Below are 15,272 nucleotides of genomic sequence, written 5' to 3'. Positions count from 1 at the left end.
TCCCTCGGGACGGACTTTCTGACGGCTGTATCGGTCAAAGAAAAGTCTCCTAACTGTTCACATGCATGACTGTAAGTGATTTTTTTGGGGGGTTTATAAAAGAAATATTTTGAATAAAACATTCTTTGATCAAGAGAAGATGCCCAAATGACAATTGACAGTCGATGGGAAAAAAATCAATTTTATAATTAGCTGTGTAGCTCCATCGTTTGGCTTATATTTATACTTATGAGCCAAAATTTAAATTCAAAACTTAATTTTTTAATTATAATTTACACGTACAAAAAGTGTTTACGTAAATATATATATACCTTTTAGTTATAATTTTTTAATGCATATATATTTTTTGTTGGACCAACACATTATCTTATTGGGCTGAAAACATGTGGGCTTCTAAAGGGGAATATACATGGGCCTTTTCCCTAGTCGGACTCGGCCCGCATTCCACTCGCGCACGTGGGCTGGCTGCGCCAATTCTACCGACTCTGCAGCCTCTGCTCCGCTTTTGTGAGGAAAAGTAAAAAAAAAAAAACAAAATAGACCGTGAAAATTTCGCAGCTTCTCGTGATGGGGGCAGAAGAGGGGAGCAATCCGCCGCCGCCGCCGCCGCAGGCGGCTCCCGCCGCGAGGCCGCAGCCGATAACTCCGGCGGAGTTCCTCTCCTGGAAGCAGCGGAAGGTTCCCCTCTCTTGCCCTTCCCCTGGCTAGTGAATTTTTCGCCATCGATTTAGGGCTACGATTTGCTTGTTTTTTTTTTTCCCTGTCAATTTCTGCCCGTTGCTAAGCTAGCGAGTAGCTCGTAATCTTTTGGGGTAGTTTTCCCCTGTACTAAGCTATTTGAATTAGTGGAAATTTGTATGCTTATCTCCAGATGCGGCCTAAATAGTTGTTATTGTGGCCCGCGGCTATTGGTGTCCTAAACTTCATTTTTAATCTTTTGTGCTGTATGCTTAACAAATCTTAGAACTGGACTCATGTGTTGGAAATTTGTGGTTTCACTGCCACCACCTGATGATATACACCTCTTTATCTTATGGAAATCGCACTTCTGAGTGATTAATTGCAAATGTTTTGGTGCTGTGTGCACGAGTCATCATCAACGGTGCTTTTCTGGCTGCAATTGCTCTTTTATGTTTCCATCTTTTTTCCACTAGGTGATTTGTGCTTTTTTGGGGAAACAAATGAGGCAACCCTTGTCTAGTGGGCTGTGAAAGAATCCCCTTCTTTTATTATAACTCTGTAACGTTGTTTCTCCTTTTGATTTCCTGTTCTGATTCATAAATAACACTTCTGTTCAATATGTGTTTGTTTCTATTAATTTATAATAACACTTCTGTTCAATATGTGTTTGTTTCTATTAATTTATGATTGTAATGCATGGTTACTCTAAAGCAGGTCAATTCTTCTTTATATTTATGCATGTCAGTCATTTAGTATAGGAAGTCTATATGTTTTCTTTGCTGGTAATGGTCCACTATTTCAGGCTTTAACTGTTCAGAGAGTTTTAATCTCATAAGGTGTTCTTACACAGATATTGAGATAATTGTAAATACAGTGAAACATGTAATGTACTTGTTAGATCTCTTGTTGTCTTCTATGTTCAGAGGCATGCCTCCAATTATTGTGGATGTCAATCAAACATTCTCATGAAGCTGTACCATTTTCTTCGTCTGTCCTCTTTGAGCATGAAATTCATAGTAATGTCATTCCTCTCTCTGAAAAGTTAGATCGTTGTCTATGCTAATCTGATGAGGAAGATGCTAAATACAGTTCTTACTACATGGAAGCTTGAGTTTGACAGTCTCACTATTGTCCATTTGTTATCTAATTAATGTAATTGCTTCAAAAGAAAAATGTTGTTTTTGGACTGTGATAGACAATAGCTTCTTATTACATGTTGTACTAAACATGTTGCAATCTAATTGAGTAAACTTTTTTTGTTGCGAGAAGATTAAACTTATTTATGTTTTGGTTTGATTCAGGATGGGAGAACAGTGGTCTTAGTTAAAAATGCTGCTAACTCCATCCCATATTAAAGCTACTATATCCATAATATGGGATGGAGGTAATATCTTTTAAGCACATTTTATGTTTTGGTTTGATTCAGGATGGGAGAACAGTGGTCTTAGTTAAAAATGCTGCTAACTCCATCCCATATTAAAGCTACTATATCCATAATATGGGATGGAGGTAATATCTTTTTAGGCTGATTTCTGCTTTCTCCACTCAGCTTCCCAATGTCATGCTAATGTCTACTACCTCCGCCCCAAAAATCACTTTTCTACACAAATCTAGATAGTCACTTGTCTAGATTTGTGTAGAGAAAATGATTGGAACAGAGGTAGTAGTTATCTGTTGCCCTTATGTGCATCTTCATGGTTAGTCTGTAGACCAATCAACCTCTTCCTTCATATTGAGAATCGAAAACTAAATATTTGCGTTGATTTTATCTAAAAAGAATTTGCGGGTGGTGGTCCTAATTTGCCAGTCAAAACATTTTGGACAGTTGTAGAATATGTATAAATTCTTGAATTTGTTTAATTAGTGGACCTGAGCCTGTGACTACATGGAGTGTACCGTTACCGTGTACATGTCTCAACCTATTGTTAGCTAATCTGGTGATTTTTTTTTTAAAAAAAAAATTCAAGCAAGGTCCCTAACTTTGCCTTGAAAAAGAAATTAATCTGAATAGCAACTTCGTTTCTTCATACTTCAGGATGCAGAGGAAGCTGCAAGGAAAGCTGAAGCAGCACAGAAGCGAGAGGCAGATATAGCTTCAGGAGCAGTACAAATGAATGGGCGAGAGCTGTTCAAGCATGAACCCTGGGTCTTTGACAATAGTATCTACTAAGACGAATGAACTCCGAGAAATTCACAACCATATGTGCTATATCTTCAATTGTGAAGTTCAACAGAGTAGTCTGCATGCAGAGGTAGTAGATATTGTTAGCTTAAGTGTATTTCATATTGTTAAGCATTGCACTTAAGCTAAGCATACGATTTGTTGTCTGTGTTACCGACTTGTGAATTCATATGATTCATATCTTTATGACCTCTATGAAGGCATTCGGATTCCGTAGAAAGCTGCCTGTGTTATCGACTTGTGAAGCATATATCTTCCGAAACGCTTCTCTCCACACGTCCGAGCAGAGGGAAATAATCGGACCGTATAGCATTCCAAGTACTCCCTATAAATGGTGAAATAAGAGGGTGAAATAAGAGTACAGAATAAGGTGATAGCAACAGCAGGCGGTTGTCATCTACGTTTAGGGATGCATGTGTCAGTGGTGCACTTTGAACTGTACCACGTTTTGAACTTTAAATGGCTTTGGACGATTTTTTTTTCTAAATTACTTATCTAAATTTAATCTAATTATACCATTATATGCTACAATTAAATCTTTATAATAAGATTTTACATAACTATATTTCAATAAAGAAAATATGCATGTTACATATAGAGTAAATTGCACCAGTAGTCTTTAAACTTGTCATGAGGTTTCACTTAGATCCACGAACTTGCAAAGCGCATATCGAGATCTCTAAACTTAGCTTATTTTGTATCACCCTGGTCCAAAAACTTGTTTGACAATGGTTTTTCCTATATGGCATATGCCATGTGGACGATGACATGGCCTTTTTTTACCATTTCCCCCTTTTCTTTTTCCTCCTCTTCTTTTATTTCTTCCTCTGCTAGAGCCACCTCGAGCTCCTCCGTGTCGACCGCCGTTGTCACCATGCGTCGCTGCTACTAGAGTCACTTTGAGCTCCTCTGCCTCGATTGCCGCTAGCGCTGAGCATCGCTACTACCAAAGCCGCGCCAACCATAGTCGCCACCGTATACCAGCCACGATGTCTATCCTATTTCTGTCGGATGATGAGCCCGAGCTCGTTCGTGCTGACCCGAGCTTCTCCACCGTCGTTGCTACTCTGTGTTGTTGCCGCTCTAGGCTACCGCCACCGCGCCGAGCCTTCGGTTAAAAATCGAGCTCAGCCACTGCCGTCGTTGCTCCGGACTACAACCACCACGCCTGAGCCACTGATTCAACCTTGGCCCCGTGCCATCTCAGGCTCGAGCTCAGCCGCCGCTGCCCTTGCGGCTCAGTCTCCGCCTGCACTACCCCGAGCACAACCTCGCCTAAATTCTATGGAGCCCGCCATGGCGCCGACGGAGTTGACAGCCGGAGGGGGAGGAGGCGGCATCATGGGGAAAGAAGGGGGCGGCGGCGCCGACAGAGTTGACCTCCACTCCTCTTGCATGGATGGACGACACCAAAGTAATGGTAGGCGGTGGCTGGAAGGTGAGAAAGGAGCAAGAGGCCAAAGGAGAGAGAAATGAAAGAGGAAGAAGGGAGAAAAAAGAAATAATAATAATAAAGCGCCTTGTAGTCATCCACGTGGCATGCCATGTAGGCAAGACCACGGTTAAGTGAGGTTTTGGACTGGAATAATACAATAAACCAAGTTAAGAGACCTCAATACACCATTTGTAAGTTCGTGGAACTAAATTAAACATGTTTGCAAGTTTAAGAACCGCCGGTGTAATTTACTCTTACATATAAGTACATTTTTACTATTGTACCGTAGTTAGCTTTTTCCCAATGTTGTATCTAAGTGAAATATTTTTTTACCAAGCGGTGAAACATTTTTAACCAAACGATGAATCATCTAAAACAATTTTTATTAAAACATTTTATTAAGTGATAAAACATCTTAAATTTTTTTTACACGGTAAAAAACCGTTCGGGTTTTGACTGGGATTCCGAATTTCCGATCCCCAGTCATCGCCAGTATCTTTTGTCCCTCAAGAGCAGACACATAACAAAAATACAAAACTGAAAAATACATTTATGGGGTCTGTCTCAGAGTTTCAACGCTCCCTCTTTTTCCGCGCGTACGCTTTTCAAACTGTTAAGCGGTGTATTTTTTTTAAAAGTTTTCTATAGAAAAATTGTTTTAAAAAAATATATTAATCTATTTTTCAAATTTTCTAGGCTAATATTTAATTAATCACATGTTAATGGGTAATATCGTTTCCGTGTGGTTAGGTAGAGTTCCTAACTTGCGAAAAAACCCGTAAGCCTCGGCAGCCGTTTTACAGGCAGCCTCCTCGAGGAAAACCCCCATCTAGCATGCTCCTAAAGTTTTCAACCAAAACTTATTCTTAAAATTTTTAGTAAAAAATAAAAAAAATCCTCCATACATACACTTGCATGGCTCGGTTGGAGGCTTGGAGCCTGGGTTTGGCTGGTAGGGCCTGATCGTGCACATGCCCCAAGCGCAGCAGAGCGGTTCGAGGCAGGGATCCAGGCCGTGTTGCCCCTGGGTGGCTAGGTCGCAACAGATCGGCCCAGGCGGCTCGGCGAGCGAGCGAGCAAGGCAGATTTTGTGGCAGCGAGGCCGGCCCACGCCGAAGGCCGACTCGGTTCCGATGGCCCACGCAGCAAGGCAGCGTGAGAAGACCGAATCCGAGTTGGAGCGGGACAGCGTGACGTGTCGTAGGATTTCTGTGTCTGCGGTTGCCAGTTTTTCAGAGAGAGTCGTATTCGGTATAGGAGTTGCAATCCTATTTTTCCTGTTATATAAATAGATGATCGAGAGATCTAATCTAGATAGTAAGATATTATTAGTAAAGTAAGAAATTGCTAAAGTGCTTCGGAGGCACATCCAATGTCCTTAGAAGGAAAGCACCGTGTGGAGGAGCGCGGTGATGAGATCGACAAGAGACAGGCCAAGAAGGCAAGGAAAACGTCAGCCGACTTGCTGCTACTCGACCACATCGGCTACCAAGATGAATCTCAAGATGACGGTGGCTCGACATGGACTGCCCCTATGGTCACGTCCCGCGGCGTGCGTTTCCAACTGTCCTTACGCCCAAAAGAGCCACCGGATGTCTCTCGCATGCTGTTCAAGGCGGTCGTTCCAGCTGACATCCTGACGTCCTACGACCCTAACAACACCGCCAACCCCTTCTTACGACCATCGGCACGATTCGTTCTTATTGTGATATCGTCCAACGACAAAGCTATACTCCTGCAGGCCTTATGCGCTGGTGGCATAGACTACTTTGTGATGGATCATCTCGACCACTCGCCTCCTGCCATGACTCGTCTTCCATAGATGCCGCCTTGCATGTGGGGCCTTCGTAATATGGGTTTAATGCGTCGTGATGGCTCTTGCTCTTATGTAGTCGCGGGGCTAGAGCGTAGAAGGTCCGAGGAGGGGTGGCATGTCTTCTTCTTATCGACGTCAACTAATATATGGCGCCGTAAGCTGGTGTGCCTCGCCCCTGATCATGAGCTCCGTGACTACCATTGGGAGGTGTCGTCGATACTAACCTACCGAGGTAGGTTCTGGTGGGTGGACCTGCGCCGCGGTTTGCTATCCTGTTCCTGCGATTCTCTCTTGCTAGAAGACGACATCGAAGCTACCACCCAACAGCCGCTGGACCTCGATTTCACACTGCTCCCAAACGTCACCATGGAGGAGGCCAAGGAGGCCCGTCTATCCGAGTATCCGCTGCAACGAGACCGGTGCGTTGGTATCAGCAGCAATGGCCTTAGGTACGTCGAGGTGCGCGCGCATAGGCATCGGTGCCCGAGCAAATCACCGGTAGCACCCCCGCCTCTCTGCGACGATTGTCGGGCCGACTCTATCACGTCCTGGGTCCTGTACGACCACAGCGGTGCATGGGCAGAGGAGCGCACGCTCAAGCTTGCAGATGTCTGGAGGGACGAGAGCTACCGATCCACGGGTCTACCGAAGAAGGTGGTGGAGTTCTCTTATCGACCCGTTCGATGGTAACATCGTCTACTTCTCTATCAATGAAGGCAAAGTTGGCGACGGCCGCGAGTTTTGCGTCCATCTAAGGACCAAGCAGATCAAGGCCTGCAGCAGCAGCTACAAGGGCTTGAACGACGGAGCTTTGGAGCCTGGTAAGTTCACTGGTCGCCTCCGTTTCAACATGTTGTTTTTATCAATGTACTATATTAATTATTTTGCTATTTTCTCTTGCAGTGTTCACGGCGAGTTTGAAAAGCACCCGCAACTATGATGTTTGCTTCGACGACTGACTAGGATTTGTCAAACCCTGCTCTCTTCCACGCTTTTCAACATCTTCAACCTGTTCTTTTATATCATGATCAGTAAGGGTGAAGAATACAAACGGGCTTGTCCACGAGTCCGCAAATAAACCCTTTTTTTGGTCGAGTTTTGCTTGTATTTAAGTAGGGCTATACGTTTTGTTGCCAAGTGATCACGAACCTGTTTGTTCAATTTTTGATGCAGCCTCTGATAAAAAAAATACTGTAGTGAATTAATAATGTCCATGTATCTCAAAGTATTTTGCTACGTCAACAGCAAAATATGAGTCGTCCTATTCATTCTCCAACCATTAGAAGCCGTTAGATCTCTTAGGACTTGTTCGGTTACGTCTGGATTTAATTCGGGCCGGGAATAAAATTTATGATTGATATAATGAGAGACCGGGATTTATTTTGGACCGGGAACCAATTTACTTATGATAGAGACAACAAAATATTCGGATTAGTTCCACACCTCTTACTAGTGGATTGATTACCGGTCTCTTATTGTCCCTATTATAAGTAAATTGGTTTCCAACTCGAAATAAATCACGGCCTCTCATTGTATCTACATAAATTTCTTACTATACTTATCATTCCCGACCCGGGTTGAATCCGTGTGTAACCGAACAAGGCCTTAAGTGGTAAAACCTCTTCCCCACCCTTCCGAAAACTTCTTCCACGTCCCTATGCTAAAAAAATTGCGGATGAGCCGCTCCGCCTCCAGGAAGACCTCCATCTTCTTTCCCTCCCGTTCTACCGACGGTATGGCGTCCCTTGTGACTACCACCGTCGTTGCCTCCTTTTCCTATTCACAACAGCTGCAGCCCGTCTTTCCCATATCTCCCCATGCTGGCTCGGCCAGACGGCCACCTCTGCCCCCACGCGCTTGAACTGCTGCACCTGCGCTTCCGTCATCAGCACGTCGTCCCCGAATCTCCGCTGTATGGTTGGGATTGGGAATGGGATCGAATGGGATCAATCAAGTATCTGTGACATCTCTGCAGTTTGCCTTCACACATCCGGCCCTCTATCATAATTCTTTCTGCAAGGTCACAATGTAGTACATATTTTTATTTTCAAGTTGCACAGAACATTCTTGGTGGATTCGGATCGATGTGATGAAAAACACACTTATGTTGTTTTATGAACTGCAACATAACATATTAGGAACTAGGTTCCTAATTGGCAATGATTTAAGCCAATTTATGTCGGTTCCTAATCAGCCTCTTCCTTCATATCGAGAATCCAAAACTAAATGTTTGCATTGATTTTATCTATGAAGAATTTGTGGGTGGTAGTCCTAATTTGCCGGTCAAAACATTTTGGACAGTTGTAGAATATGTATAAATTCGTGAAACTGTTTAATTAGTGGGCTGGGAATGTGACTACAAGGAGTGTACCGTGTACATGTCTTAACTTATTGTTAGCTAATCTGGTGATTTAAAAAAAACAATCAAGCAAGGTCCCTAACTTTGCCTGGAAATAGAAATTAATCTGAATAGCAACTTTGTTTCTTCATACTTCAGGATGCAGAGGAAGCTGCAAGGAAAGCTGAAGCAGCACAGAAGCGAGAGGCTGATAGAGCTTCAGGAGCAGTGCAAATGAATGGCCGATAGCTGTTCAAGCATGAACCCTGGGTCTTTGACAATAATATCTACTAAGACGAATGAACTCCGAGAAATTCACAACCATGCGCTATATCTTCAATTGTGAAGTTCAACAGAGTAGTCTGCATGCAGAAGGTAGTCACTACTACATAAACGATTTTTCTGTGAGACCTCATGATTTCTGTAAACGGATAGCTTCTGCAAAAATCGAGCGCCATTTTCGCAGATGGCTCCTTAAGACGCCCTTAAGAGGTCTCATTTTTGCATGCAGCTCGCTTAAGTGCCCGCATGGGAAAATCGATTTTTTCCATACGGGCGTGTTAAAGGAGTGGTATGCGAAAATAAAATTTGAAAAATTTGAAACTAGTTTATCTTATTCATATGAACTCCAAATTAGATGATTCTTTTTCCTAAATGTTTCTAAAATCATGCTCTATCATATTATTGTGTTCTTACTGCTATTATTTTGGCCATTTTTTTCTTGTGACTTTGTTTTATCAATTAAAAATTTGAATTTCACATGTTCAAATAATATTTTAAGGCCGTAAATGATTTCATCTGAAAAAGTCATCAACAACAAAGTTGTATAACTCATCAAAATATATAACTTTTATTCTGGTTATTTTTTCATCCGACAAAGTGATAGTAACATTTTTTATAAAATTTACATATCTATCTTATAGTTTATAAAACTATACAAGAGATATGTACATCTTGTGAACAATGTTACAAATCACTTTATCAGATGAAAAAATAACCAAAATAGAAATTATAGATCTTGATGAGTTATACCACTTTGTTATTGATGACCTTTTCAGTTGAAATCATTTAGTATTTGAAAATATTATTTGAAGTTGTCATAATTTGAAATTCAAATTCAAAATGTTCAAACAAAGTCATATAGAAAATTGACCAAAACAAAAGTTGTAGACCTTGATAAGTTATACAACTTTGTTGTTGATAATGTTTTCATTTGAAATCATTTACTACCTGAAAAATTATTTGAATTTGTTATATTTTAAAATTCAAATTTTATATAGTTCAATTAAACTCGGATGGAGAAATGACCAAAAGAACATTGGTAGATCTTAACGAGTTCTTCAACTTTGTTTCTGGTAACTTTTTCATATGAGTTCTTTTAATATCATAAAATTTGGTTCGAAGTTCTTATATTTTTAAATTAATTTTTTTAATAACTATTTTCGCATGCGGTCTACTTAAGGAGCCGCATGCCAAAATCTATTTTCGCATGCGGACTCTTAAGTGGCTCGCATGTAAAAATATCTTCACATCTAAACAGTTTTTCCTCTCCTCACCACTTCAAGAATTTTCATCTCTTCTCCTCTTCCTCTCTCTCCCCTCTTATATTTTCCCCACTCTTTCTCTTCCTCTCTCACTCTTTCTCTCCTCTCCCTCTCTTTCTCTTCCTCCTCTCGCGTATGTGGGCAGCGCGGCCGAGGAGGAGGCGCCGGGAGCGGGCGTCGCCGCCGCCGCTGCGGCCTGGAGCGGCCGATGAGGAGGCACCGGGCAGGCGGCGCGGCGTGGTCAACGAGGAGGCACTGGGAGCGGCGCCACCACCGCCGCGGCCCTCCCCCGACCCGATCTGCCGGCTGCCGCCCTCCCCCGTGGCGACGATGACCTCAGTGATGACGGTGGGGGCGGGCGGCGGCGGCGAGCTCAGGCGCGACGGATCTGGTGGCGGCACGGTGGATCCGGCTCAGGCGTGGCAGATCCGGCAGCGGCGCGATGGATCCGACGCGGTGGCGAGTGGCAGCGGCGAGCTCGGGCGCTGGCGGGTAGGTTTTTTTTGGGGGGGTAATTTTTTTTCGTGATTTTTTCTTTTTGCATGCGGTTGGCTTAAGCGCCCGCATGCGAAAGCCCTAGCCACATGTAAAGGTCGCGATTTGGCGCATGCGGTTGGCGCAACCGCATGCGAAAATCGCTCCCGCCCGTATGAAAAACCCGTTTTGTAGTCGTGAGTAGATATTGTTAGCACAAGTGTATTGCAAATTGTTAAGCATTGCATTTAAGCTAAGCATAAGATTTGTTGTCTGTGTTACCGATTTGTGAATTCATATGATTATCTTTATGACCTCTACGAAGGCATTCGGATTCCATAGAAAGCTGCCTGTGTTACCGACTTGTGAAGCATATATCTTCCAAAACGCTTCCCTCCAAATGTCCGAGCTGAGGGAAATAAGCTAACATTCCAAGTACTCTACGGCAGGCAGTTGTCATCTACGTTCTTGCAGTTTAGGGATGCATGTGTTCCACTTTTTGAACTCTAAATGGCTTTAGACGCTTTTTTTTTTCTAAATTATGTAGGATCGAAATACCATAACTAAGCCAACCAAAGGGGGGTTGAATGGTTGATATACTGTCACACCCTGAAAATTTTAAAATTTATAAATTGTTGTTTAAATGGAATTTTTAGAAATAATTTTAAAAGTCTTGAAGAGAAGATCTAGTTTTAATTAATAAATTCCAATATAAAATGGGGCCAGATAAAATTTCATCAAATACTTTGCTTAATTCTATAATTCCTAGATTTTTCTGGGATTTATTTGAGCTAAGGAAGTATTTTTAATAAATGGAATTGCATTTAAGAAATAATTTAAATTGAAAAAGGTTTTAAAAAGTCTCTTTTGGCTTTGGGCCGAAAGTCGGCCCAAAACCCCCCTCTCTCTCCTCGGCCCAGTTCGGCCCAGTCCGCCGCGCGCGCGCCCTTTCGCTGTCGCTGACAGGTGGGTCCCGCCTGTCAGGACCTTCGTCCTCCTTCGGCCGCCGCCGCCGAAACCCTAGTTTCGCGCCGCCGCCGTTTCCTTCCAAATCCGGCCGTTCCTTTCCTTCTCCGGTCGAATCAAAAGAGGGAAAACAATCTCCGGGATCTCCTCTACCTTTTCTCCTTTGGAATCTTCGGCTTAATCGGTTTGGAAGTTCATGGAATCGAGTTCGATTCGGATCGACCTCTTTCCTTCGAGCCGCGAGTTTCCTTCGCCGTTGCCGCCGTCGTGGGCCTTTGCCGCCGCCTCCGAGCCCCTTTAAAAGGACCCTCGGTGTCTCCTCTACCCGCCGCCACCCTCGCCTTCGCCTCTCGTCGCCGGAAGAGCTCTAGCGCCGTGTGCCCTAGCTTTGCCGTCGCCGCCGCCGCTCCAGCCGTGCGCCGTCGTCGCTTCAGCCGTCACCGTCGCTCGGGAAGACCGTCGTTGTGGTCGCCGTCGCGTCGCCGTTCTCGTCCGCCCCTTCGCCGTTGCCGGAGATCGCCGGAGCTTCGTCGCCGTCGACAACCCGAAGGTTTCCGCCGTTTCCTCCTCGTCGTCGTCGTCGTCCGTTGTTCTTCCGCCGCCGTTTTGGTCACCGGTGTGTTCGCCGCGTCGTCCTCTACGTGCTGGTGCCCTCCGTTTGCGTCCTGGTGCCGCCGTTCGCCGGCAAGCGTGCGCCGCCCGAGCCGTCCGCTCCGCCGAGCCGCCGCCGCTGTCGGTGACGTCACCGCTGACGTCATCGGGGTCGTCCGCCGTGAGCCGGTCGTGGACCGTTCGATCTCGGCCGTCCGTTTTGGATTGGTTCGATCTCGGCCGTCCGTTCGTGTGAACCGCCGCCCGTGCGCCCGGTCCACCAAACCCTAGCCCGCTGACGCAATAACCCTTCTTTTCCTTTTCAAAAATAATTCATTATTGCGTCATAATTCAATTTTAACCGATATAAGTGTTTTAATCCGATTTAATCTTTAAAAATTCATAACTAATTCATCTTAGCTCCGATTTAGTTGGTTCAAGTCTCTAAATTTTTCTAAAATTGAGATTTACACTTTAAAAATATCCACATGTACTGTTCATGCTTGTTTATGTGCTGTTTTGGTGATTTTGCTCTTTTCTGCTTAGATTCCGTCGTTTCCGGAGAGTCCGTTTTCGCAGAAGAAGAGTTTGAAGAGTTCCAAGGCCAGCAAGGCAAGTCACACAGATCCCAAACAACCCTTTGAGCATGTTGATCCTATTTAAAGCTATTGTTTCTATTCAACTATTGCATCTATTTTCGAATCTCATTGGGTGGAATTGACCTATTCTTTGTTATGGCCCTTTTCGTACTTGATTACCTTATTCCTTGATACCTTGGGTTATTACAATTTGACTAGTTGAGCTTTATTTATATTGGTTCAACTAGATATTAGATATAATTGCTTAGCCCTGCTTAGAAACATTAGTACACATTCGGGATAACTAATGACTCACTGTTATTTAATGATGGTTTCATGATAGTTCACGATGGTCAATCGTGATTAGTTAATTAATTAATGTGCCAACTAAAAGCTGGTAATGGTGGGTTGTGAGCACATGGTTTTGTTGGTCGTGCTCATGACAATTAAGGACCGGTTCACGAGTTTCGGTTGTGAAACATTAACCGTGCCAACCACAAGCCAGCATGGGCAACGGCTTTATCTTTTGTATAGCATGGTTCATTGCGGGGCACCAGACTGAGAAGTGGCGGAGATAAGCCCACGGGGGTCGCTGGGGAGTCCATGCCTTGTTTATAAGGGGGTGATTATGATCCAGGAAGGTGCGCTGCAGTGGATTGTGTTATGCGAGGGGTATTGTCACAACTCCTTTCCGAGATACCGTGGTGGTATTGAGGCACATGGTGACATGATGTGGGGTTGTGTCTTGTGGGTACAGTGGTACACCTCTGATCAGAGTAAAACTATTCGAATAGCCGTGCCCGCGGTTATGGGTGGGTCTAACAATGTCTTTCGTGATTAGTCTCACACCTCTCATCATTGTAAAAGATGCTTAAACTGGTAATAATTTGATTAGCTCCTGGTTTGGAATGGTATATTCCTGGTTTGGAGATAGAACTGTGCAGCCGGGGTGGTTGTTCAGAATGGTTGGGCCTATACAACAGGGTATGTTGTATAGCGTTGGATTAATATTGTTTAATTACTTAACTGTTTTATCAAATTCTCAAATGTTTGCTAAATGCTGCTTTTGCAAATGCAACCCTATTATGCCATCCTTTGTTATCCTGTGCACTTGCATATTTGCTGCGTGGCTTGCTGAGTATGTCATATACTCACCTTGCAATCATTCATCAGAGGAAGAGTTCTACAATGAGGCTGATGGTGTGGAGGATTAGGTGTAGCCTTGGTCAAGCTGCCTGTGGAGTGGAGCCGTCTGCGCCGTTTATTTATTTTCCGCTGCTTAGATCTTTATTGATTGAGAGGAACTATCTACCTCTGTAATGACATTTTATTCGCTTATTAATTAGAGTAATATTTGTACTCTATTATCAATTTGTTATTGTGTGCCTCGGCTGATTCCTGGACGAGGGTTCACACACATGTAAGCGTTTGGAATTTTGGATAGAAATTCCGGGCGTGACAAGTTGGTATCAGAGCCTCTTTGACCCTAGGTTATGCCAAATGGTTATCCATAGAAGCCCTCTAAAAATATTGGATAAGTAGAACTGTTCTCCTCCCTTTCTCTTTTAATTAAACCAAACTAATGGCACATGTACTTCATAATCTCTTTTAATGGTTCTCATTAAAAATTTATTTCAGTGTTATTAGTACTGTACATCTATTACTGTACTAATGGCTCATTTACCAGCAAAAGTTTTACAATACTGTTTTATTTAATCTTGCTGCAATAAAATAAATTTAGCATGTTGATTTTATAATTTTCTTTCTTTTCTTTTGAAACCAGTTATTCAAAATTACAAAATTTGTGACCTCGTTTCCAACTGTTTTAACTTATCTCGCAAAGCTTGGTTTACTTTATTTACTTACCTTTTACTCTGATTTTCTAACTTTATTCAAATTAATCCAAAAACTTGTGCTATTAATTGGATAAAGGTCTTAACTCCCTCCTTTCACTTGTCTTTAGATGCCGCGTTACAAGCCTGAGTACCTGTTTGGTGTTGAGGGTTTTGTCCAGGAGTTGCGTACGATGTCCTTTGTCATTGGATTTGGGACTGCCCCTTTTTATGCCCAGATTCCTCATGATCGTCATGAAGAGAAGTGCCGAGTCAAAGTCACCTTGAACAGTAATAGTGAAGATATCCCCTCAGTGATGTTTGAAGCTGGAGGAAGAAACTACATCCATGCATGTCAGGAGGCGGCAAGGATCGCCATAGGAGAGCTCCGTGATCGCTACAGTGATCAGTTGGCCGACACTGAGTATCGCTACCATCCTCGCCAACCCCAGGGAAGTGACCGTGACAGTTACCTTGAGACTGAAGGAATTGAGAATGATGCTACCACGAAGCATTTGGTTGAGATGTTGTGGGCTATGGATGAAAGTCGTGCGGAGACTGTGTTAGCCGCTCAAGATCGTGAAGACCGGAATCGCGGTAAGATTTGCAAGTTAGAAGACAAGGTGGATCGTTTGGAGAAGGAATTAGCCGCATTGAAGGGAGAAGCACCGCCGCAGAAGGCCAGGATTCGTCTTACCGCAAGGAAGAGAGCTCTATTTGTCCCTCGCTATCAACTGGCGCCAAAGGTTCATGTGATGGAGAAAGAAGTTGCCCCAGCTCAAGCGGATCCTCCGGTCATCATCATAAGTAGTGATGAAGAAGAAGAATCCAAGCG

The 15,272-nt window shown here is 43.5% G+C and overlaps 1 protein-coding gene across 1 annotated transcript; it reads left to right on the top strand.

Moving 5' to 3' along the window:
- Window positions 1-533: 533 nt before the first annotated feature.
- On the top strand, window positions 534-3,083 carry LOC9272415 (uncharacterized). Its single transcript, XM_015773100.2, has 2 exons — window positions 534-678; window positions 2,717-3,083. Exons 1-2 carry the CDS (start codon window positions 568-570, stop codon window positions 2,849-2,851), a joined length of 246 nt encoding a protein of 81 aa, XP_015628586.1. The 5' UTR covers window positions 534-567; the 3' UTR covers window positions 2,852-3,083.
- The last annotated feature ends 12,189 nt before the right edge of the window (window positions 3,084-15,272 follow it).

This window comes from Oryza sativa, chromosome 3, assembly GCF_034140825.1.
Source record: "Oryza sativa Japonica Group chromosome 3, ASM3414082v1".
In the NCBI taxonomy this organism is placed as follows: domain Eukaryota; kingdom Viridiplantae; phylum Streptophyta; class Magnoliopsida; order Poales; family Poaceae; genus Oryza; species Oryza sativa.
This window is presented reverse-complemented; position numbering and strand designations above follow the sequence as displayed.